The sequence below is a fragment of the Colossoma macropomum genome, unplaced genomic scaffold, assembly GCF_904425465.1.
Source record: "Colossoma macropomum unplaced genomic scaffold, Colossoma_macropomum, whole genome shotgun sequence".
NCBI lineage: Eukaryota > Metazoa > Chordata > Actinopteri > Characiformes > Serrasalmidae > Colossoma > Colossoma macropomum.
The window spans coordinates 16,117,724-16,142,420 of NW_023494791.1; the positions used below are offsets into that span (position 1 = coordinate 16,117,724).

Sequence of the window (24,697 nt, forward strand, 5' to 3'; positions counted from 1 at the left end):
TGAATTTGCGTCGGCACTATAGATGATATTAGTAATCGAATAATTTACCGATTATTTTGAAAAACAATAGAGTAATAAGTTATAAAAGAACACTGAACAATTAAAAATTGACTTTTTGAATGACAATGAACCACACAGAGCCTTTCAAAGATGCCAAAATTCTTTATCACAAAGTAAATGGCCATTAAATACAAGTTATTCATTTTTCAGCAACCGGAAAAAACAGCCAAAATTTACACCAAAGCCATCAGTTTTTCAAAGAAATTTGAGTCATTTGAGTTGTCTTCTCTCAGTGGAGGGATGGACAGAAACACCTGCGGAATTCTTCAGATCTGAAGCAAATGTGGAGCTGAATTTTCTTCTCTCTCAAAGATGAAAGGTTTAAGTATCGTTTATCTGATGGGGACAGTTTGAGGATCTAGCAGGTGTTGCTTGGTTGTACTTTGTTTTGGAAACTCCTGTTTTTTTATGCAAGCGTATTATCCTGCATGTGATCTCAGAAATATCTCCTGAGAAATGAATAACTAGTACTTATTTGCTGTTTTGACTAAATATTAAATAAATAAAAAGTGCTTTCTGACTTTTCCACAGTGCTGTATGTTTGGCACAGAAATGCATATAAATTATAGCTGTAAGAGATATCAGTTGGAGAATTTAAGATATGAAGTTTATCATGATGAAAATGGTCAATTATCCATTGGAGTTTATTCAAAGGGTGAATTTTAATTGATGATTATTTTTTAATTAATAATTGGGACCCCTATCACAGACTCTAACTTTATGTTATGTGTTTTTCTCTATGTCTCCTTCACGACCTGCTCTTCTTTATAAATCTGTTTTAATCCAAACCTTTCTTCCTTGTGCTGTGCTTTTCATTCTTGTCTTTTCCTCTTTTCTCTTCTCTCTGCTGCTGACACTAACCCTGTCTCTGACACAGACTGGCAGTATGAGGGTAAGGGGCTACTCTTTCTCCTCATCACCTCCTTTTTTCTGTTCTCTGCTACTGTAGGGCCTCCTCCTTCTGTCTCAGTGCGCAGGACCCTTCTGCTTCTCTTGATTTCTATGTCATCCACTTGTAGTCCAGTAAAGCACACTTCTTTAAAGCTAAAAACTGCAGTGTGCAAATGAGAATAAGCTCCAAATGTCAACAGCTTAGAGTAATGGCTTTCATCTAACCTAAAGTAACAAAAGCCTGTGGCTCATAGCCTTCTCAAGCAGACAGCTCTCATCCATTCTCATGGGATGTGTTAAAGCAGGAAACACAAAAATAAGGCATTAAAAAGACAAATTAACAACAACAAAAACAAAATAGTGAACTTGTGTCATATTACAATTGTAATATGTGACAGCATAGCCATTTTGTTTATCAATATCATTCAACCATGTTCATTCTCAGAGATCACTTATGCTATAATCATCCATTCAAGTTGATGCCCATTTGTAAGTCATTTGTAAAAAATGTATTAAATTGGATATCTAGATGAACGTGATTTCATTTCTCACTCTGAGTTTGTCCCTTTGTTTTTCACACAGAGTGTAAGTTGTATCGAACAGGCCCTCCTGCCACCATCGTCACCATTGATGAGGAGAGTCCAAATGGTACGTAACCTCCACTTTCTGCAATCTACCAGTATATGCAACCCATCATTACCCCTAAATCCTGCTGAAGGATTCTACTGTAGGGCTTGGCTTGTTGTGAGGAAAGTGATTAATTGGTTATCTTTAGACGTCATGCCATGAGTGTGTAATGGAATTAAATTGCTTGCAAAGATATGAAATTGATTTTAATTTAATTACTTGCATGTCTGGCTGCGGTTGAAATAAACTTTGTTTATTGCTGTTTCGAAGGGCAGTCACAATTACTTGATTAAACTTGATTAAAAGAAAATAATAAATTAGAATTTACTCTGCCAATGAACTGTCTGTAATTAGTGCACATTTTCAAGAAAAATAATGTTATTCTGTATTACACAGAGCTTGATGGATGGACATATGCTATATATATGTCAATTAAAGGTTGGATTTTTCTCATTTTTCAGTGTAAGGCTAAGCTAATTCACCAAAAGGTGAATTTTTTATCATGCTTTTTTTCTTATCTTTATCAGGGGTGCTAATAATTGTTGAGGGGACCGTATACATATATATATAACAACAGTTATTAGCATGAGATAAATCCACCGTTTAATTGAAGTAAATTTATTCTGGGCAAAAAAAACCCTCATCAAGTAATAATTATTTTTAACAAAATCACATGTGCCACAATTATTGGCACCCCTGCACTTAATATGTCGTACAACCTCCCTTTACCAATAAAACAGCACTTAGTTCTCTTATAACATCTTATAAGGTTGGAAAATACAAAGCAGGGAATTGGAGACCATTCCTCTTTACAGATCCAGATCCAGGTCCTCTCTTGTGCACTCTCCTCTTTAGCTTACCCCACAGGATTTCTATGAGGTTTAGATCAGGGGACTGATATAGCCATGGCAGAAGCTCGGTTTTTGTGTTTAGTAAGCCATTTTTGTGTTGATTTGGATGTATGTATACGATCATTGTCCTGCTGAAAGATCCAGGGACGACCCATTTTTAGTTTTTTGTCAGAGGCAATTTTGATTTAAAATGTCCTGGTATTTCATGGGGTCCAAGACGCCATGTACTCTAACGTGGTTCCCAGCGCTTTTGGAGGAAAAACAGCCCCACAACATCACCAACCCTCCACCATGCTTAACAGTGAGCATCAGGTTCTTTTCAGTGTAGTCATCCTTCTTTTTATGCCAAACCCACCTTAAGTGTTTTTTTTGCCAAAAAGCTCAATTTTTTTTCATCTGACCATAAAACATGTTGCCAGTCAAAGTTTCAGTAGCGTTTAGCAAACCCCAGACACTTACATTTGTGGTAAGATGACAGGAAAGGCTTTTTCCTGGCATGCCTTCAAATAATGTGTTGGCATGAAGGTGGTATCTAATGGTAGTTTTTGAGACTCAGTGACCCCAAGATGCTACTTTTTTCTGTAATTTTTTTCCGTAACTCCGCTGATTTTTTGCCTCTCTTCCCATCCCCCTTACTGTGAGTCGGGGCAAAATATACATGGGTCCTCATACAGGCAAGTTTGTCACAGTTCCAGTTGATTGGAACATTTTAATTATTGCTGTAACTGTTCATGGTTCGTAGCTTTCAACTGATGGAAGACAAAGACCAAACTCAAAGAAACATTACTCGCTGAGGCCCTCTAACGTCTTCCAGTAAATACATTTTCTGCTTTCTTTTATTTGGATGCTTTCAGCCCAGTGAATGAAAATGCTCCCAATTCATGTACTGTTTGTTGTGATGTAAACACATGGTGGAACGATAATAAATATAATTCCAGTCAGCTCATATAATTGCGATCAGGTCATTGTGTAATAATTATGACAGGCCTATGTGTTTTGTTCTATTGTTAGTTTTTTTAAAACTCTGACTGCTTGATTTATCGTCAATATTATCAATAAATTACTTGTTTACTGATATAATTGACAGAGACAGCCCTACTGTTTAGACAGAGGTTCTGTTGAATTTATGCACAACAGTGTGCAGTTAAATCAGATAAATGTGCAGATTTTGGCAGAGTCGCTGTAACAGTTGCCTCTGAAGTCCCGAACCTCGCTCCTCTATCAGCCATCAGTGTTGGGGGGATCATAATCAGAGAACGGAACTACCTGTTGAGTGTCTCACCGGGGTCCTGTGCGTATGTGATGATTGGCAGTGTGTGTGAGTGTCCGCCGGGTGCGTGCGTTGGGGAGCGCCGGCTGAGGCCACAGATGGTGTTTTGTTGTGGTGGCAGCACGCTGGGGCCCATTAACACAATGCTAGACTGCACACTACAATGATAACGCCTGCCAGGACTCCCTCCCAGCTCCAGTGCCCAGCCATGCGTTTGACAACACTGTCTGCTTCTGTATGTGACAGGTGCTGGTGACTGCATGCAAAGATTTTTTTTTAATCCTTTCTGCACACCTTTTTTCTCTTCTCCACCCCTCTTTCCTTTTCTCTCGCGTGGTCCTGTTCTCCGAGGCTTTTTGGCCCCAGTGGGTAGCAGAGTTGAAGCAACACCTGTCTGCTGGCACTGAAAGGCATTAGCAGCAGTGTGCACATGCATGCTGGGAGATGTGGTCCGGGGCAGGTATTAGCAGGCCGCTTTATTGAGTGTAATGGGATTTGCTCAGGCTGGATGGTTGTTTGTTTCCATAATGAGTTTGTTATTTGTGGCATGCTCCAGCTTTAGAGGAAAACAGCTACAGGGCTTTTAGGAACATCATGGTGCTCTTTTTCTCTTTTACTTCACTTTGTGGCCCTCTGTCCTTTTCTGCACTCCCTTCTTTTGTGTGTGTTTGTGACTGTGTGTGTATGCAGCCTAGTTTCAGCAGTTTTCTGTGAAGGCGTCTGGATCCAGTAGATTTCCGCTGAGAGAATGAGTGGAATGAATCTGATAAAATTAATGACTGGTAATCTGATTGAATGCTGGTACAAGAGTAAACCATCCTTCAATGCAGCTGTGTTCATTTGGTTTGCTGATGTCATACATATCTTAATTGTTGAGAGTGTGAAACCTTTCTCGCTGGGACATCATGAGGAACTGGATGTATCTTCTCATTTTTGCAAACATTTTTTATTCTTCTTGTCAAGGGTTTTACTATACATAATCTAGTGGGTGGTCTCTTATGAGCATCAGCAGTCAATAATTTCTTTGGTTGCTTGTGCGGCCATCTTGCCGTTTTTTCTGTTTTATCTCATAATACACCATTTGGAGTGTTCCTCTAAGAAACCTCCGTTTGGAGGGCCATGTAACCCAAACACTTCGCCCTACGCCTCTATCTCTACAAAAATAGGGATACCCTACTCCTAGATGTGAACGTGCAAAACAGAGGGCTAAGGGCTAAGTGGTAGGGTCAAGGGGTTAAATATGGGTTTACTACTCTCTTCATCAGCCTACCACACGCAGATGTGCAAACACAAACACTTTGAGCCATGCAAGCTTGATTTCACACATCATTGCACTCTAAAACGTGTTATAATGCACTTCATAATTCAAATACAAGAGCAAGGTGCATTCTGAGTGTTGCACCAAGAGACGCTAAAGACTATAATCTCTCTGTCCTTCCTTTGGGAGCAGTTCATTAGCCACACACACCACCTTCCATTCAGTCTTTTTTCCACTTATGCAGATTTAGAGCAGCACACACTCTTCAGCTGTCAACATGTTAGTTTTTGTTGTTGCTATTGAAATTTGTACTTATCACGTATCACGTCCTTGAGAGCTGGGTTGTGTGTATGTGTATTTGCATGGAGTATATTGTATGGAGTATATAGACTCTCAGATACTGTATTGGTTGGCTTTGGTTTCAGGATGCATAGTCAACATGAATGCAACACAAATGCAACACATGCTATAGCCCTCACCTTTGTCAAGCTTAAGAAATCTTTTGATTTCAGTTGAAAGTGTTTCTGCTGCATCAGCTTGCTTTTCTGGAGTGTTTTTGGTTAGCTAAAAACATGGATGACAACTAAGTAGTTGAAGCTTGTATTTGTGTTGTAATTGCTGATTGTTGTATGCTGTATTGTGGGTTGTGCTCCTGTTTGCTAGATTGTTGAGATAAACATGCTGGAGCTTCATTCTCTCTATTCCTTACACAGGAGTTATTGTTGATCTAAAGCACAAATTCTGGCTTGCTACCTGGGTGACTTTTTCTCAGAATGTATTTCACAGTGCCCTCCCACCAGGATCTTGTGAGCACTTTTTTTGTGATTGTTGCAGACTGAAATAGTTTATTTTGCAGCAGCTTTGTGCAATAATTGGAGCAAGATTGGCACTTTGTTTGGCAGGAGATTGAAATACAACTGTGTGTGATTGTTGTGAGCCTAAGATATTTCTACAACCTGTAACTGTGAAAGCACTTAAAGGATTTATGCATTTAATGTGTAAATAATGCAGTGATAGGACAAAATTTCAACCCCTTGCAATTATTTTGAGGATTTGTTTGAATTTGTGATTACAAACACTTGGAGAAGCTGACAGTTCCAATGTTAAGAATTCAGCACGAGACATATGATTAGCTATTTAGTTCAAAATGTGCAGTCTCTGTCTATGCTAACTGTGTGAATATTATATAATAATTATATAATATATAATACATTTACTGCACAATTTCAATTCATTTGCTTAGTTTAAGATACTGTAAATAAATAAAACACAAAATATAAAATGTGCCATAACAATTGCAGTGGCCATTTGTTTTTGTTTGTGTTGCTTTGTTTAAAAACATGTTACTTTTTTTTTATTAAAATGTGCATAAGTTTGTTTTCTGTTGAACATTTGGGCATACAGCATCTACTCATAAAAAAGAGTTTGCTTCTTATTTCTTTTTTATTTTTATTATTTTTGGAATAGAAGTCAAATATCAAAACATTATTGGAGAAGGCATCAAAACTGTGAAAGAACGTGTATTTGCATAAATTATTTTATACTGTAGAGAGCAAACAAAAGGTCTAAAATCTAAATGAGGCACTTGCATCCTGAGCCTGTTGCTTTTCAGCACCATAACCAAAACATTAGTTGTCTCAAAATGACTTTAGGAGACCACAGTAGTGGAAACCTATGGATGCCATTTACATTGAGGACATGTCCATACCACTTTTTGAAATGTCTGATTCTACCCCCACTGCTTTTTGAAATGTCAGATCTCAGCCACCATTTTCTGAAAGCAAGGTCTGTTGAAAACGTCATGAAAAATTGCTCTCGGCAAGTACCTGTCTAAAAACTGTCTAAAATGGCACTAGGACCATGCAGAGGAAAAGCATGATGAAGACCAGACTAGTATGTTTGTTTATCATATTAAAGTGCATTGTAAATGTTTCTGGGGCATAACCTAATTTATGGCAACCTGAAATAGTGTGGTTTGTACTAAAGGGGACATATTTTACCCTTTCTGTTTAACAAAGTGCTCTTTGAAAGACAACTGCTTTACCCTTTAATTTAATCCTCTATGATGAATAGGATATTTCCTGGATGTTGATTTTATATATTAATGACTGGTGCTGTCATTGGCTGTCTAAGTGGAGGGGGCAGGATAGTGGGTGTGACCCTTGTGCCATGTTGTAGAGCTCAGCAGTGGCTGCAGCAGAGCACAGGATAGTGTAGATCTTAAATTTTCAGTCTTTTTAAAGTTTATTTATGTTGACATCTAGATATAATCACTCAATCATGTCTATGTGCCAGTCAAGCGTGTCATTACTCAGCATTATTTAATGCAGAAACTGTGTAATTTACTTTGTAAGTAGCTTTTGTTTACCCTTTTACTGCTGCAGAGATGAAATGTATTTGCATTAATGGGATTTACAATGTTATATTAGCACATGGTGAATGGTGGTGTATATTTATATCTTTAGTAGATCTTCATCATGATATCTTACTTGAATATTTGACATTTGAAGCTTGTAACAGACATTCAAGTAATATGCTCTTGTTTATTTTAAAGGACTCATATCATGGAAAAACAAATTTCTCTCACTTTTTTTTCATAAAGGAGTTTAATATGTAAATATTTGTTAAAGTTCAAAAATGTACCATTCACTATCCAACCCATACAGTCCATACAGTAGAAACTGCAAATGCACCCCATTTGGCATTCATTGTTTCTATATTGTCACAATAAACAACTCAATTTATATTTACATTGAAGGAAAGGATAAAAGGGTGCTAATAAGGTATGCAGAGAAACAGATGGACTACAGTGTGTAATTGTAAATCGTGTTAATGTGCTGGAAATGGAAATAAGCATTATTTTTCTGATCATTTTCTTCAAGTTGACTTCTAAACCTAAAGCATCTATCTGAATATTACTTTGTTTTAATGCTTGCACTGTGACTTTACACTACTGTTTTACACTGGTCTTTTCATTAGAGATGTCTATGCGTGAAATGACATCAGTGATAGTGAAAGTATAAAGGCTGGATGAGTGAGCATGGTTACTACTGTGGTGCAGCATTGAGCAGCAAATCCTAACAGCCTGTAGAATCACATGCTTTCTGCAAAATTGAAATGCAGGAAAATAATAGTTTTCACATTTCACACTTTCTCAGATGCTAGATATAGTGGTGTAATATCGCACAAATCTCTGATAATGCAAGTGATGCATTAGCTCTTAACTAGTCTTTGTTTGGTAACAGCTAGATGATTAACCCCAAGTCGGCATGTTAGTGGTGTAAAAAGGAATCGGTTGCAGAAAATCCAATAACACTACAATATTACATAAATTCTTTATTCCATTCCTGAAGTGCTGGAAATACATTAACCAAATGTAGTGCTGATAACATGTACCACCTGCTCGTCTTCTCAGCGTGAATGTAGATCACTGACCTGAGGCTGTGTGTCTTTCAGCACATCAGTTCATTATTACCATCACATCTAACAAGCATCATCACCAATCAAGTACAGGCTTTGTCTTCTTTAAACATAGAACAAAAAAGCTGAATAGCTTGTGTTCTGCGGGCCACGTGCTGCTGCAGTAGTAAAGCCGGATCAAGCTGCTTTAAAGGAATGAAGGAAAAAAGAAAAGAATGGAAAAAAAATGACTGTACTCTCAGCATAAGTCTGTTTGCACCATGATTGTCATTGTCCCCAGCACTTTTCAAAACACAATGAAGTCCACTTTGATACTTTCTGTCATGAAGAAAAATTTGTTAAAGAGAACAACGCTGTGCTGGATGTGGGTATAGATGTGTTAAGGACAGCCATAAAGAAAAAATAATACACCAGCACAACCACAAAATGCAAAATACAAGAGCAGAGATGCCACATTACAGTACTAAAAAGTCTGTTGTAATGAACAGGCAGGGTGTTTAGATGGAAATGGATGAGCAGTATTTATTAGATGCAACAAAGCATAATCCACACAAACAGGCACAGGGTCGAGGCACAGAAATCAGGGTTATTATAGGCAAAACAAGCTCTTAGTCATAAACAAGGTACAGGGTCTATTACCAGGGGATCAAAACAAACAACAATAGTGAGGCTCAGACTGTGCATAAGGAAATGGCAAGACTTTGCAAACTGTAAGTGAAGGGAACAGAGTATAAATAAGTCCATGGACTGAGTCTCAGGTGGAATAATGAGCTGCAGGAGCTTGTGGCTAGTCGAACAGTGATTTCAAACGCTAGTAGGGTGGCAATTGCATTCTGCTATGAGTGTATCAGTGTGGTGTTCCTGCCACCGCTAGATTGAGAGTAGACTGACACCAGAAAATATTCACCCAACAGTGGCTCTCTGGTCAGAAACTGACCAGGAGTGACAGACTAATGGATGGTTAACACAAACTGTTCACATCAAGGAAGACTAATGTTGTTTTTGTGACATTCTCTTTAAGATCAATTTTTTCATGTATCTTTCTAGGAAAAACTTTATTTTTTTTATCTTACCTTTATTTAACCAGGGTAATCACATGGACATTAAAAGTCTCTTTTACAAGTAAGCCCTGGCCAAGAAGGCAGCACACAGAACAGTCAACAAAAAAACAATGACACCAACAAAATCAAATCAGAATCAAAACCAAATTAGAAACAAGAACAAACAGAATGATACAGTTCTTTAACAATAACCTTAGTCACTCAAGGAAATAAATTGCTCTAATTGCTATCATTGCTAAAGACCCTTAACATTAAAGAAATGGTTTGACGCAATATCAAACTTACACATTTTTCCACTTACCCCAAATGGAGTTGATTGACTGAGACTTGTTTGTTGTCATGTTTGCCTCTTTGGTTTCAGAACTGGAGCGGTAAGGCTAACATTGCTAACAAACACTAGAACTCAGTAGTCACCCACATAGCCCAAATAACAGTAAAAATACATCACCAAAACTTCTTTCAACCTGCTCAAGCCACATCCAGGTCTTTATCAAGGTTGTACGGAATTGTCGATGTGGTTCAGGACACAGTATGACGTACTCTAAACTATAAAAATGGACAAAACTATGGGCAGCCACTTAAGACAACAGGGTCTGTATTCACAAATTACTTCATGAGTGCTGATTCAGAATCAGTATCAGTGGCTATAATCCTGCTTTGTAAAAAACAGCCCTGGTGTTGTCTGCAATGGCTGCCCGTATCGGTGAGGTTTGGTTGGTTTTATAGTTTACAGTATGTCATACTGTGCCCTAAACCACATCAGCAAGGCTATACAACCTTAATGAAGGCCTGGAGGCAGTCTGAGCAGGTTGAGAGAAGTTTCGTTGATGCATTTTTACAGTTGGGCTAGTTGAATGACTATTGAGTTCTAGTGTTTGTTGCCTAGAACTTGTAGCTCCAGTGCTAAACTAAAGAAGCAAATGTTTGAACTACAAATATGCCTTGGCTTATGCACTACATCTGGGGTAAGTGAAAAATTGGGTGAATTTAATTTTTAGCTGAACTGTTCCTTTAAACCCTTACAATATCCTTTTAATGGATAATTTCTGTTCAGAATGCTGAGTAGTTCTGGGATCAGGCTTAATTCTTGTATGGAAAACCAACCCATAGTCATTGTTTCGTTTTAAATCACTGGAGTGCAGAGGACAAAACATCAAAGCTTATGTTATTGTCTGATTTCTTATCATAGTCATAATCTTAGCTGACCAACAGAATGAAATCAATACCAGTGAGGTTTAGATTACTCTGCCATTCACATTTCAAATGCATGTTTTCTGCACAGTGCTGGATCATAGTGCATTCCTTCCATGCTTGTGGCTTGTCGCCCTCGCTGCTTTTCTAAAGGAGCAGAAATGAGTTTATGAAAGGAGAGTATAGAACTGAGCCTTGCAGACATTGACAGAAGAATCCGTACACGTATTTGATATTTTACAAAAATATCAGGTGCCTATAGTATATATTAGATCTATCTATCCATTTCTATATCTTATGCAGGATATTACATATACTTAGTCATCTGAGCTCATATAAGGAGATGATCTTTAAACTGTAAATATCAGTCATGTTGGAAAAATGCCAGAGTGGAGTAGCAGCATATATTTAAAGGAAGCCACCAAGTGCTTTGATCCATAAAAGTTAGATTAATTTTTTTTTGTTCATTTTAATAGATTTTTAATTAACTGCAATTTCAGTTGAAGTGAATTCCTCATGTAGCAGCACTGCCAGTCTGTTAGAGGAACGTAGACCTTTTCTCATGCACATACACCCACCCACCTTAATGACATCAGGTGTACAGTTGGGGTTTTTTTTCAAGCTGAGGGCTGAATGTCTGTCCAGGCAGAAGGGGACAATAAGGAGGCAACATGATGATGATGTTATCATTGTTATCATTATTATATTGTAAAAATTGCATTACAGGACGCCTTTCAGATTATATCATGGACATTGTCAGTATTTCTATCAAACTAAACAAGTGAATGTATCTTAAACACACAGATTTAGATCAGTTACTAAAAGCCTGTAAACAACAACTGCATAACTGAATGCAGTACTGAATGCACTGATGCCCCCAAGAATTCATCTGGACTAATCTCGATCCTTTCCAACATCCGCCATAGACTGATACCTATTCATATTTATTGTTTTGTTGCTTGTGAATAGTATTTCTTTTCTTGTGTATATATTGTTCTGTATATCTATTCTCTGCTGTATTTATTGTATATATCATCATGTATCTGCACTCTATGTAGTTCTGTGTAATGAGTTGCTGTTGTGTGTTGCGCCATGAGGCCTGAAGAATGAGATTTTCTTCCAATGAATACAAATTATATAGAGGAATGACAATAAAGTCTACTTTGCTTGACACTAAACTTCAACATAACAAGTAACCGATTAGATGTCCATTCATTATGGCAATATCTTTTCATTTTAGTTATATTTTATTAATTTATATTTACCAGTTGTGTAAATAAATAAAACTTGTAATTTAATAGCCTTTTTAAAGCAATACTGCTGAACATTTTATCCGTTCAAACTTTGACCACAAAACTCACAAAAGCAAAATATAATACATATCATGTATAACATAAAGATAAAAAATACTCTCATGTTATAATTTTTTGCATATTTCCCACCTTTAGTAAGTCACACATCTTTGAGCCTTACCAGAGAGGCTCTTCAGAGCAATGAATGCCCGGTTTACAATTCAATGCTTATAAAACTGTATCCAATGTCAAAAACATGTCTTTTGAAAAGAACAGTGAAGCATGGAATAGATGAGGGATACATGAATAAAAACATGGAATATATAGAATGAAAGGGATGGTGCCCCATTTTCTCAACTTCTGTTGGCACTGAAGCTGTTTACATGGCGTTCATTCAGTGGTTTCTATGGGCCCAGACATTGGAGGCAGGTCAGAAATGATCTTTTTTATCAAAAGGTGCTTGTCTGGTATACATGGTGTTCGTCATAGATGATGGCACGGGCGTATCTCCTGTGACGAGAAGAGCTATTATACAGGCTGATGAGAAATAGCCATGTTGGAGGGAGCGGTTGCCATGGCGATGGTGGCAGATTAAAACAGCCATAAGTAAAGACTGGTTCATGTTTTTCAGACTAGTATGAGCATGAAGAAGTGCATGTTCAAAATTTTGCTGAAACAAATGTCAGCATGTGGTCTGCTTGACCAGACCCATCCTGATTTGTGAAACTTGAGCAGAAAGTGGAAATTTAATGTAACTGGAGCAGAAAGAGAAAAAAAGTGAGAGCTGGAAGAACTGTGTCATCTGGATAGTGTGCTTAAAGTTGATAGTGAGCTTCAAATGCTGACATTTGGTAATATTGGCCTATATAAACATCTATATGGTCAAAAATTTAACAGACATCTATAGTTTTAATTAAACAGTGCTTTAATGACTGATGGGGTTATCAGTTGTTCTTAATTGTCAAATTTTATAAACTCAAACAGCAGAAACTCACAGTCTTAAATGATGTTGTAGCTCAGATGTGCTGCTTCTCACAATTATTTGCATATATGTTACCAGTCCAGTGAGTATTGCTGTAAGAAAGGTCAGAACCTGATGACTGCCAACACAGATGCCTCTGTAAAGACTAGGGTGTGAAGTATGAAACCGTTAAAATAAAGATTAAAGACAAAACAAGTTATAAATAGACCTGTTAACACTTATTCTATGTGGAAAATAACTGTTGTAAAAGTTTAAACTGCATCAGCATTATAACAATAGCAAAACTCTTCTGTCTGGTAATTTAAAGATGGTTCCTTGCACTGAAGTGGACGTGGGCGCAAACACAGAAATCAAATAACATAATAAAAGCCTAGTTCAGTTACAGTTGTCGTTGCGGATATTGTTATCTTTGTTGGCCACAAAGCTTGAGGTGTCTAGCCTTATCCGCAAAGGGCTGATGTATCTGCAGGTTTTTGTAGGAACAAAGCAGGAGCATACATGATCAGCTGTTTAAAGACTGAGACTGAGTGATTAAACAAGTGGAATCAGATGTGCTGTTCTTGTTTGGAATGAAAATCTTTACCCACACCAGCCTTTGGCCTAGCCTGGTGCCTAAAGCCATTTTAGTTTGAGGACATTTGAAATGGGCTTCTTGGGCTGATGAACGAGAGCTGAGGCATGATTTTACTTGTGTGTATTTCTCGAGACCTAAAGCTGTTTTGTCTGATGTCTGGAATCTGATTCTGTGGTCTGAGGGTGTCCTAAAATGTACACTGTACCATACAGGAGGCTTTTTATAGGCATGATGTCAGCCTGCAGCACAAGCACTTTCAACCAGCACATCTCAAATGACACTTTCCCAGAACAGTCTGCGCTAATTTAGGTAAATGTCATATTATTGTAGGATATTAATTCACCTAACATGTTTAAAAGGTGTTTATGTTTTTGTAATGTTATTGTTTATGTGTGGGAATACTAGTGTCTTCTTATGGTTTGCATAAAATACACCAATAATTGAATGGTTTTTAAATGGCAATGAATGAGTTTTACCATCTCTGGGGGCTGTTACTGCAGGAACTCGGTTAACCCTCACCAGGCACAGCCCTACTTATAGACATTACTGCTTTCACCTATAAATCTGTGGAACCCGAATGTCGGCCAACTGATGGGGCCTTAATAACATGTTGTCACCATTTCCAGCACGACAGGAGCACCAAGAAAAGTAAAAAAAAACAGAAAACCAGACCCTCTTCCATAACTACACCTCCATACTGATGTGTACTGAGCAGTTAACCTCAAGCATGCAGCTGCCAGCCACCAAGAATGTGATGTGCCTGGTTGGGCCACATCTTGTGAATGTACTTATTGAGGCTCCGTGGGGTGCTTAATCTCATAAAGCAGTGGGGAATTCAGAACACTTTTTGTAACTGACAGCCAAAATCATACTTTGAAGTTATTTAGATTTGTTTCTGCAACACAATCAAAAGACCTCAGTTGTGTCATCACACTCACTGTCCATAAATCAGTGATAAAATGTCCCATTTTGATATTAATATTGTTAAATAAATGGGTCAAACCTTTCATCAGACATGACCATGTGAGTGCATTTATGGTATACTAACTGCAGTTACTAATGTGTGCTGAATGTTGTGGTGTGGAGTGATGTATCTCTGTATGAGCCTGAAGACTTAAAGAGCACCCATCTGAAGATTGAGGGAGCTCAGCATGAGCATCGTAGACTAGGCTTAAGGTGCAAAGCGGCTGTCAAACATTTACTCTGCATATTGCATATTCACTGTGTGTCAGGTGTAGCCTCAGGCACAGTCAATGCCCCACCTGCATCTGAAACTTCTGAAACAAGAACCTGTCAAACTTCAGTGAAGGACTGGTAGAGTGAGATTTCATCCCGCTTTATCTCAGCTGAGAAATGATTCAGAATCATTATGATTCAGATTTAGTGCTGCATGTCATAAATCATTTACAATATTAATCAAAGCAACACATTACTCTTTCTCTCTCTGTCTCTCTCTGTCTCTCTCTCTGTTTAGTGAATAAGATATGCATTCCACTGTCGACTGTTTGGGGGTTTAGACCTCATCTTCCTGTGAGATGGAGTAGCCCTAGTAACTCAGTAATTTGATGTTCTAACTGGCCAATGGGATGTTTAGTGTTAGTGTCTCTATGTCACTGATGTCATAACAAAACCTTTAGAAACTTTTAAACTTACCAAAACTGCAACTGTTTGGCACAAATGCTCCCCAATTTTTTCATAATTGTAAATGACTTACTGCCAACAAACCTTTCTTCTTTCCACAGTGGCCACAAAAGGGAATACATGTTGTGAATGACATCTTTAATGATTCAGGTCTTCGGACATTCCAAGACTTGCTTGCATTCTATAGTATACCAGGTTTTTCATTTTTTCTCTATCTTCGCCTTCGCTCTGCCATGAAGGCATATGGTGTTCCTTGGGGCTCCACTTTTCCCTTACAAACATTACATAAACTATTCGCTGCTAGCATAGGAACCAGAGGTTGTGTATACAAAGTTTATCTCACTATACTACATGCTGTATATAAACCTTTAGGTCTACAAACTATATGGTCAGGGTCAGATCAATTGGCAAACTACATGGAATAACATCACATCAGCCTCAAAAATCCTAATCACCAGCTTATTCATTATAACTTTATCCACAGATCCTATTTAACCCCCTGCAGATGCTACCATATGCACCTTACTTCGTCTCCTCTTTGTATTTTGTGTCCTGATGGTAGATGTAAGTTTTGGACTAAGGTTTCTTTAACATTTTCAGACATTCTGAATAAAACCATTCCAAATACAGTCCAAACTTTGCTCCTAAATGATGACTCTGAATGGAACTTAAATTGTGCTGAAAAGCTAAGCTGGTTGGCTTGACTCACTGCTGCAAAAGTTAGCTTTACGCTGGCAAGCTCCACATTCTCTGTGCCGGCGGCAATGGATCCTCACCTTTGTTGATATTATTAATATGGAACTTTCAACTGCAAGGATCCATGGAGCTAGCTGGAGGACCTTGAACACTTTGGAAAGTGCAGCTAAGAGAATTGGTAACTTATTCTTAACTTTTTCTCTCTAGCAGCATTATTGTATTGTTACAGCTGGTATTACATTTGTTATATCGTACCGGTTTGTTTGTATCACTAGATATGCCAAAGGGATTATTTATGTATTTATGTATTTATTTATTTATTTACTATTATTTTTTCCTTTATCAGTGGTGGGATTTCTGTTGGTCCATTCATCAATAAATTTTCACACAATGTAATGTACAGCAGGCGATTGAAAAAAAGGAAACAAGTTGTTATAATAAGAGCGACAATGTTTGTGTCAGTTGGAAGTAATTAGGAAATCTGCATGATAACTTCAGAACAAATGATAAGGGAAGGGATCTAATCCTTTTTGCTATTTTAACACAGTCTGTGCAGAAGTGCTTTACAGGGTTTACTACCCCAGAAAGCTTTTTTGTTCTGTTACCATTTCTCTTTTCTTTTTAAGCCGTGTGTGAGAAAGAGACACACACACACACACACACACACACACACACACACACACACACACACACACACACACACACATACACACAAAAAGGAAGCTGGGGAGGGAGAGGCAGAGAGTGGGGGAGGGAGAGAGAGAGATGCAATTAGAGAGTGTGTTGAGAGTGGGATTATTTTCAAGCACCTGCCACTTTTCTGGATTAGATGCCATTCCAGCCCTTGCTCAGTCTGACCATTCCACAGCTGCTGCCCCTGCATGGCCCAAAGTGTGTGTGCATGTGTCCCCTCTGTCCCCCTGCCAGCTGTTGGATTAAGGCCTGATTAAAAAACACCCTCTCCTGTGGCTCAGGAGTGCTTTCTTGATCGTATATTGTTGATGTTTACCTATGCTGCATGCTCAGCTTTGTGAAGTGTAATAACCAGCAGGACTATTTGAAGAGTCGCCTCTTGGATGTTGTGCGGATAGACTTGTTATACTAAACTTAATATCAAATGCAGCTCATACAATGATGGCTAAAAGGATTAGCACTCTAAAAAAACTGTATCTAGTGGAACATCTCCACTGAAAGTATCCAGAGGGCTATTTGGAGACGTCTGCATCCCGGAAATAAACAGATGACAAGTAGTGCTCATATTTCAGATAACAAGAGTAACAAGTGTTTTTGAAAGATGTGGTTGTTTTGCTCTGAGATGCTGCTACAGTGAATTTGTGATAATGGTATTTTTGGGATAAAAAAAAGGCGAGTCCTAATTAGATGAAAGTCTTCTCTAATAGCAGTTTAATCTAGGCTGTTGTTGTCCTGTTTTCATTAGAATTACACCGAGATAGATGAGTTGCTAAAGGCTTTGGTTCCTTTGTCTGACACCCCTCCCATCCAGCTTCTCACTACAGCCGCCCTCCATTTGATCTGCTGCTGCAAATTAAAACTGTCTTCCAAAACAAATGGCGAATGCGTCCCCATAAACAACACTAAATCCACAAAATACATCCTCTCCAGATTCTTAATTCAAAGGCACAATACGTAAAGAACAATTTGTGCCATTTTTCAAAGCAGGACTTTGAGTAATACACCATTTGAAGCATTGTTGACTTGCTGCTCTCAGGGTGCCTCCATTAATCTAGTTCATTGCACTTGTAATGTAGAGACTTTCAGAGGGGAAAGTGTTTGCTGTTGTGCCAGTATGTTTTTGTGTGAGGTAGACATGCTTCAGCAAGACTGATCGAGTAGGCCTTCCTGTGATGGAAATTGTCTTGGTGTCATCCAGGGATTGGATGGTGTGAGCTGAAGTTCACAGTTTATGATATTATCAACTTATTAATGGGCCCATATTCTGCATTATTTTGTTGTGCATGCATTTATGTAGGTTTGTGTACTAAAAATGTTTTAATTTATTTTAACATGACTGTTTTCCAACCTCTTTTTATCCCTTTTATCCCATTAAATAGACTGAGCCTGCTATAGCCTACACTCTCTATGCCCAAAAGTGTCTGACCCCATAAATCCTCTTGTGACTGAATGCAATCAGATCCTCACAGCAATATTTCAGTGTTGAATGTGAAGTCTTCCCAGAAGAGTAGAGGCTGTTACTGCAGCAAAGGGAGGACCAACTCTGTATTATACACTTGATTTCAGAAGAAATATTGGTGTCTGCAAACACCTTTGGACATAATGTGTATGTAAATATCCTCTGTCCTGATTGGCTGCCCAGTATTGTGCCTATTCACATAGAAGCCTGGGCAAAAACAGTCATATATTCAATGTGAATGGTCGCGGCTAAACTGCCATAGTCTGAATAGGTGGATATATGTAAATGCATCGGGTTTACTGATATCACAAAAACAGTGAATTCAAGGTGGGCAGCTTCCACATATGGACGGCATAGACTGGAGAGTGAATGGCACATTTTGAAAGAGTGTTTACATGCTACATCAAAAATAAACAAATAAATAAATAAATGAGGAAAGATATTTAGATTATAACTACAGTTGTATACAAAGGTTTGAACAATTAAATTGTTTTGTAGATATTCTAAGTGAAAATAAGTTAACACATCTTTAAAGTACAACAAACTTAAATATTATATAAAACAATTCTAATTTTAGTGCAAATTGTCTTTGCTGAATTTAATATATTGCAAACATAAATGCAACTATAAAATACAAAATGTGCTGTAACTTTTGTATAGGCCACATTTTATGTTTTATTTTTTTCCAGTATGTTAAACGCAGCAAATAAAGTAGTTGTGCATTAAAATGTGCAGATGTGTGTTCTCTGTAGAGGATGTGTTAACTTGTAATTGGACCAGGGCCGTTTAAACTTTTGCATACAACTGTATGAATATGTGTTCTCCTGGCATGTACTTTGCGGGTAAGTAGCCTCCACCGTGACTTCTTTAAAAAAAAAGCTACATTTGGTGATTACTTTAGATTGTGGTATATCATCAAAGAATCGTCAAAAATCATGTATTGTCACCAAAATAATGTAATTATTGGAGGCACTCAATACGATGCAGAAAGAATTTAAGCACACAGTGTTTTGAAAGGGATCCATCAGCAGAATTTGAAGCTAATCTAGACAGTCACTAACCGCACACTGCGGCGTCTGGCCTTTGAATTTGCCTTTTGGGCAAACTGAACAGAGTGAACTGTTTTTGCATATCTTCAGTATTTGTGTGAGTCATAAAATGATAGATGAATGCATTTCAGGAGTATAATTTATTCTTGAGCATGTCTGTGGATCTACCACATCTTGACCATCACATCATTTTATGCATAAATGATCCACACACACGCACACCCCACACACACACACACCTCCCCACACAGACAACCATTATTCAGAGCTTTAGCTGAAGGACAGAGTGGCAGGGCTTGACTGTGAAATGTAAGCACAAAATCCCCCCAATTATTCAGGAGCCCTCCGAGGAAGTGGGTGTGTGACTTCTCCAGAAGAGTTTTAAGTCTCAAAATCAGATTATTCGCTCTTGAGCTGTTTAATTCCTAAACTTTTAAGCACAGGTCACACATTATTGTGTGTCTGCAGGTTTGTGTGGATGTGTGATAAGAGATTCATCTTAAAGCATTACAAACGTTCAGATAATTCTGAGACTTTAATAAGAGCTTTACTATGAAACATCACCTGGAATGTTGAATATCAGTGTATTTAGACATTGTAATGATCTGAGTTGCCACTTAATTCTAAGCTTATAATATTATTGTGATTATGAGACACTACTTACGATTAAGAAAATCAGAGAATTGTGTCATTGTGTTTGTCTGTGTTTGTGTATAGGAGAGGTTGTGTTTATCAGGTAGTTTGAGGCAAGTTCATGTGATTAAAGAAAGCAGAAAACACATTCATCGAGACACATAATGGGTCTTACAAAAGCACCAAAGGTTTTAATTGTGACTGGTGCTATAACGTGTTTAGAGGGCCGAAGTGAGTAAAGTTTGTTTATCTGAGCTTGAGCTATATCTGTCTTCCGTTGGGAGCTATATGAAAAAAAAATATATGGACATGTATGAAATACACTATATGGACAATAGTACCCGCAACCCAGAAGGATAAGTGGTTTAGAAAACGTGTGTGTGTGTGTGTGTGTATGGACAATAGTATTGGGACACACCTCTTAATCATTAATTTCAGGAGTTTCATTCAGTCTCATTGCCACAGGTGTATACAATCAAGCATGCAGTCTGCCTTTACAAACATTTCTGAAAGAATGTGTCATTCTAAAGAGCTCACTAAAATCAAGTGTGGTACTGTAATAGGATGCCACCATTGCAACAATTCAGTTCGCAAAATTTCTTCTCTCCTAGATATTTCATGTAAGTGGTATTATTGAAAGTGTAAGTGTTTAGGAACCACAGCAACTCAGACCATGTAAAGTCACAGAGCAGGGTCGGCTAGTGCTGAGGCGCATAGTGCATTGAAGTCATCAACACTCTATCTGGCAGTCTAATAGATGAGTCTTGGTTTTTGGTGAATGCCAGGAGAACGTTACCTACCTGACTGCGTTGTGCCAACTATAAAGTTTGGTGCAGGAGGGATAATGCTGTGGGGTTGTTTTTCAGGGGTTGGCCTAGGCCCCTTAGTATGCTTCAGCACACCAAACATTTTGGACAATTGTATGCTTCCAACTTTGTGGGAACAGTTTGGGGAAGGTCCTTTCCTGTTCCAGCATGACTGATCCCCAGTGCACAAAGCAAGGTCCATAAAGGCATGGTTGGGTGAGTTTGGTGTGGAAGAACTTGACTGGCCTGCACAGAGCTCTGACCTCAACCCCATCGAACACTGAACTACATTCCAAACACTAACGTGTATTTCAGAATATATTGCCATTTTGACCAAATATATTTATTTTAAAATGTATGGGTAAGTACTAAACATATAAATGTACCATATAAAAATAAATGTGTATAAATGTATTTATCAAATACATTTGAAAATATATGAAAATAGCCAAAATACTTGTCTAATGTTGTGGTGTATAGTGTATAGGGTGTATAGTGGCAAAGAAAGGAAGGGATAAATGAGGTAGCCGTCAGATAAGTGGGGTAATAAGGCAGGTAAGTAAGATGCTACAAGAAACACTGGTCTGAGACGGCAGTTTCAGAGGATGGAATGTTAAGTGTGATACTATATACCAACATATGTAGAAGTGCAGTTTAGAAGCTGGAATATTGTGCATGTGTAAGAATTAACTGTTCAAGAGAGTGATGGTTTGTGGGAAGAAGCTTCTCTGATCCTCGTTTGGCCGAAGCACCGGCCTGAGGGAAGGAGCTGGAACAGGTGGTGTCCGGGGTGTGGCGAGTCAGCGGAGATTTTCTCTGCACGCTTCCTGGTTCTGTTGGCATGCAGTTCCAGCAATGTGGGCAACTTAACCCCATTGACCTCTTTGCAGACCTGATGATGCACTGCAGCCTGTGGAGGTCATGCTTGGTGGCCGAGCTACCCCACACTGTGATGGACATGGTGGTAACAGACTCTATGCTGTGTAGAAGCACACCATCAGCTCATGGGGCGGGTTGAACTTCCTCAGTTGATGCAGGAAGTACATCCTCTGCTGAGCTCACTTGATGGTGGAGCTGATGTTACTGTCCCACTTCAGGTCCCTGGTGATTGTTGTGCCCAGGAAGTTGCAGGACTCCATCACAGTTCTGTCCGGAATGGTGAGTGCTGGCAGGGTTGGAGAAATTGTATTCCAGTGTCTTGAGTTTAAGTATTAGCAAAGGAACTTTTAACATGGCAAAAGAAAGTGTTGTAGGTCTTGGTACACTGTGAAAATACAGCTTGATGATTTAATATAGTTTATTTAAAATGCATTTTGTGCGAGTGCTGTCTTACCAGATACATACGTGGTACAATGTAAAACACAGATGTCAATACCATTCGTTCAGTTAATGTATATTTAGTTATGTCTGTCATCTTATGTAAACTACATACAATTGAAAAAAATATAATAACAAATAGATTTAACAAATACTATTTGGCCATTTTCATACATTGCAAAAATATATTTGATAAATACATTTGGAATCCTTTTTTTCATATGGGTTCATAAAAGGAGAAAAGATTGTTCATCCTAAGCTTGTACTTTGCCGGTTGAAATAAGACACTGATTTGAAATGAAACACGGTCCTAACAGATTTATGGACATGCACTTCTGAGAAAGCATGCAGAGGACCGATTACAAATGGCATGTCAGATGCCATGCTGACATGGTTCTTATAGCTTTTACTGATATAAATATTAACACCTTTCTAGAAGGTGTCAGTTTTTGACCTAGTGTCCAGCATAGAATAGCAGAAAATGCACAAATACACATATGCTTACAGTCAGAAATGACATTGTATATGCACTAAATAGACCAGAACCATTGTAAACACATCATACATATGAACAAGCTCAGAAGCTGATTACAGGTTTATAGACTAAATTAGTATTCAGATATAGGCTTTAAGTTTAAGTGTTTAAAGAGAAATTCAGTGTAAATCTGTAAAATACAAAGTAAAATGTATGTTACATGTATTTATATCTTGCAAGCTTCAGATATCAAAACTGTAATAAGTAATAACAAATACAGTGTAATTTTCCATTAGCTTGGCAGCAACAGAAATTGGCCTTATGCTAACAGACAAAAAGACTGCTTACAAAGTGGGTGTTTCTAAATCAAATACTGATATTTAATGAAATGTTCATGATTACTTGACAAAAACATAAAAGACTCTTGAACTTAGTGGAATATCTCATGCTTTATATTTCTTATTTAGAAGATATCCACAGCAGCCTTGGAAAACATTTCCAGGGCTGCTGTGGAAGAATGGTGCTTTATATGAAAAACACAATATTAAGTAGTTTCTCTTTGGGATAGTTGAACACTATTCATTTAAACATTCAGACTTAACAATAGCAAATATATTTAAAATGCCATCTTTAATCCCAAGTTCTTTTTATCAGCCAAAGCAGCAACAGCTAAAAAAAAGAAAGCACAAATGAAAGCAGTCATACATCGATGGCTTCAGCGCATGTTTTTGTATGTGTGAAATTGTTTGCCTGATCGCACCTAGTTATTAGTGTGAAAAGGTTTCTTTGAATCTGTTGCAGATACTATGTGTATGTGTGAGCTCACATGCAGGCACGTGTGTGCATGTGTGCATGTGTATGTGGAGAGCACATCTGTGTCTGTCTCTGTTTGAACGCTGCAGCAGCTGGCATGAAACTCTCTCATTAATAGTGTACTAAATAGAGTTCACAGTGCACAGTGCCCTCTTTTGTAGTAGTAAGACTTCTGTCTTGACTTGCAGTCACGGCCTTGTGTACACTTCTGTACGAGATCAAACGCAATTAAGCTCAATCAGCCTGAGGTTCAGCCTGGAGTAGATGAGGTCTGGATTGACGTAGGTATTTGCTTTGAAGGCTCCATTGTGGCCTGTATTAGTTTGTTCTTCATTGAGCTGTCCATGGTTCTGAACTTGGTTAATGGTGTGAGTCATGCAGAGCGACCCTCCATGAGAGGAAACACAGCTGCTCTGGCAGCCTGGCTGCACTGCCGCTTTCTGTTTGCTTTTGTATGTCTGCATTTGGGAATACTTGTCAACCTTGAGACCTCAGAAAAAGGAGGCTCATCCTGAAAGCTCATAAAAAAGTGAATTTCCGAGACTTTGACTATGATTGCAGCATTCTGTCTTCTGTGTGGTGACGCACTGATTCGATATGCTGATATAGATCAGCTTTGGCACATATAGTGACTTTATTATAAATGGGTTGGAAATTGGACATGGCCGATCTGCAGATTCTCCACCAGAGTTAATATAAAATTGCAGCAATAGCATTATGTTCTAGAGCAATATAATTAAAATGTGTGCAATTCTAAAACAAATGTTGGTGTTTAAGGTTTTTTTATATGGATGCACAATGATGTCAGAATTATATTGGTATTGACAGATAATGGCTTAAAATGTGTTGATATTGTACTGATGTTTGATTTGACTGATATTTTGAACTGATATTTGATTATGTATTTATTGCACTGAAGAGCAGTGATTAGTCTACAGCTGGGCTACTGTGCTGACATATCTGCATTTTATTCATTCTTCTCCAGATAGATCTTATATTTGTCCATAATGCTAATCCAGGAAAATCTAGTCTCAATTTCTGCATTTTATAAATATTATGTATTAGGATCGGCATCAGCATTGGCAGCCATATATATAAAATGTCAGATATAAGCATCAGCCTGTAGTTTTTTTCCACTGCATTTTTAAAAATAAGTACTGACTCAAATGGGATCCAAAAGAACTGACGGTGGTAGTAGTAGTTCATCTTCCACCAGCTTGAGAGATAGTCAGAGCTATCATAACCACGGTTAATGATTTAATTGTCTGTTTGATTGTTTTATGCATCCACGTCTAAAGTGACTAATTTGGCTAATTAGCTGCCTTGATTACCGATGTCTTAGCTTAACTGTCATGAAACAATATAGGCCACTTTTCTATGCTGACACTCCCATACAGCCTTCTTCAGTTACACAGTATTATGTCTGCTGAGAGTAAAAATGAGCAAAAACAGAAGTTCTGTGGAGGCTAGCATGAATGCTAATGAGGTTAAAAATGTCAATTGACACATCAACATACAGAACATAGTTTACATTCTGTATATTAACTTCATTGCTGCCCCATTGGCCAATGGGAAAATGACAGTTCCAATTTTATAGTGCCAAAGGTTCTGGTACTTTGTGCAGTGGAAAGTCTCTAC

The 24,697-nt window shown here is 38.1% G+C and overlaps 1 protein-coding gene across 1 annotated transcript in view; it reads left to right on the forward strand.

Moving 5' to 3' along the window:
- Positions 1-24,697, forward strand: part of pcdh15a (protocadherin-related 15a) — a 227,642-nt gene that overhangs the window by 48,403 nt on the left and 154,542 nt on the right. The window contains exons 3-4 of the mRNA XM_036574114.1: positions 938-952; positions 1,534-1,599. Of these exons, the coding sequence (XP_036430007.1) occupies positions 938-952; positions 1,534-1,599 (81 nt within the window). The remainder of the gene's footprint in view (positions 1-937; positions 953-1,533; positions 1,600-24,697) is intronic.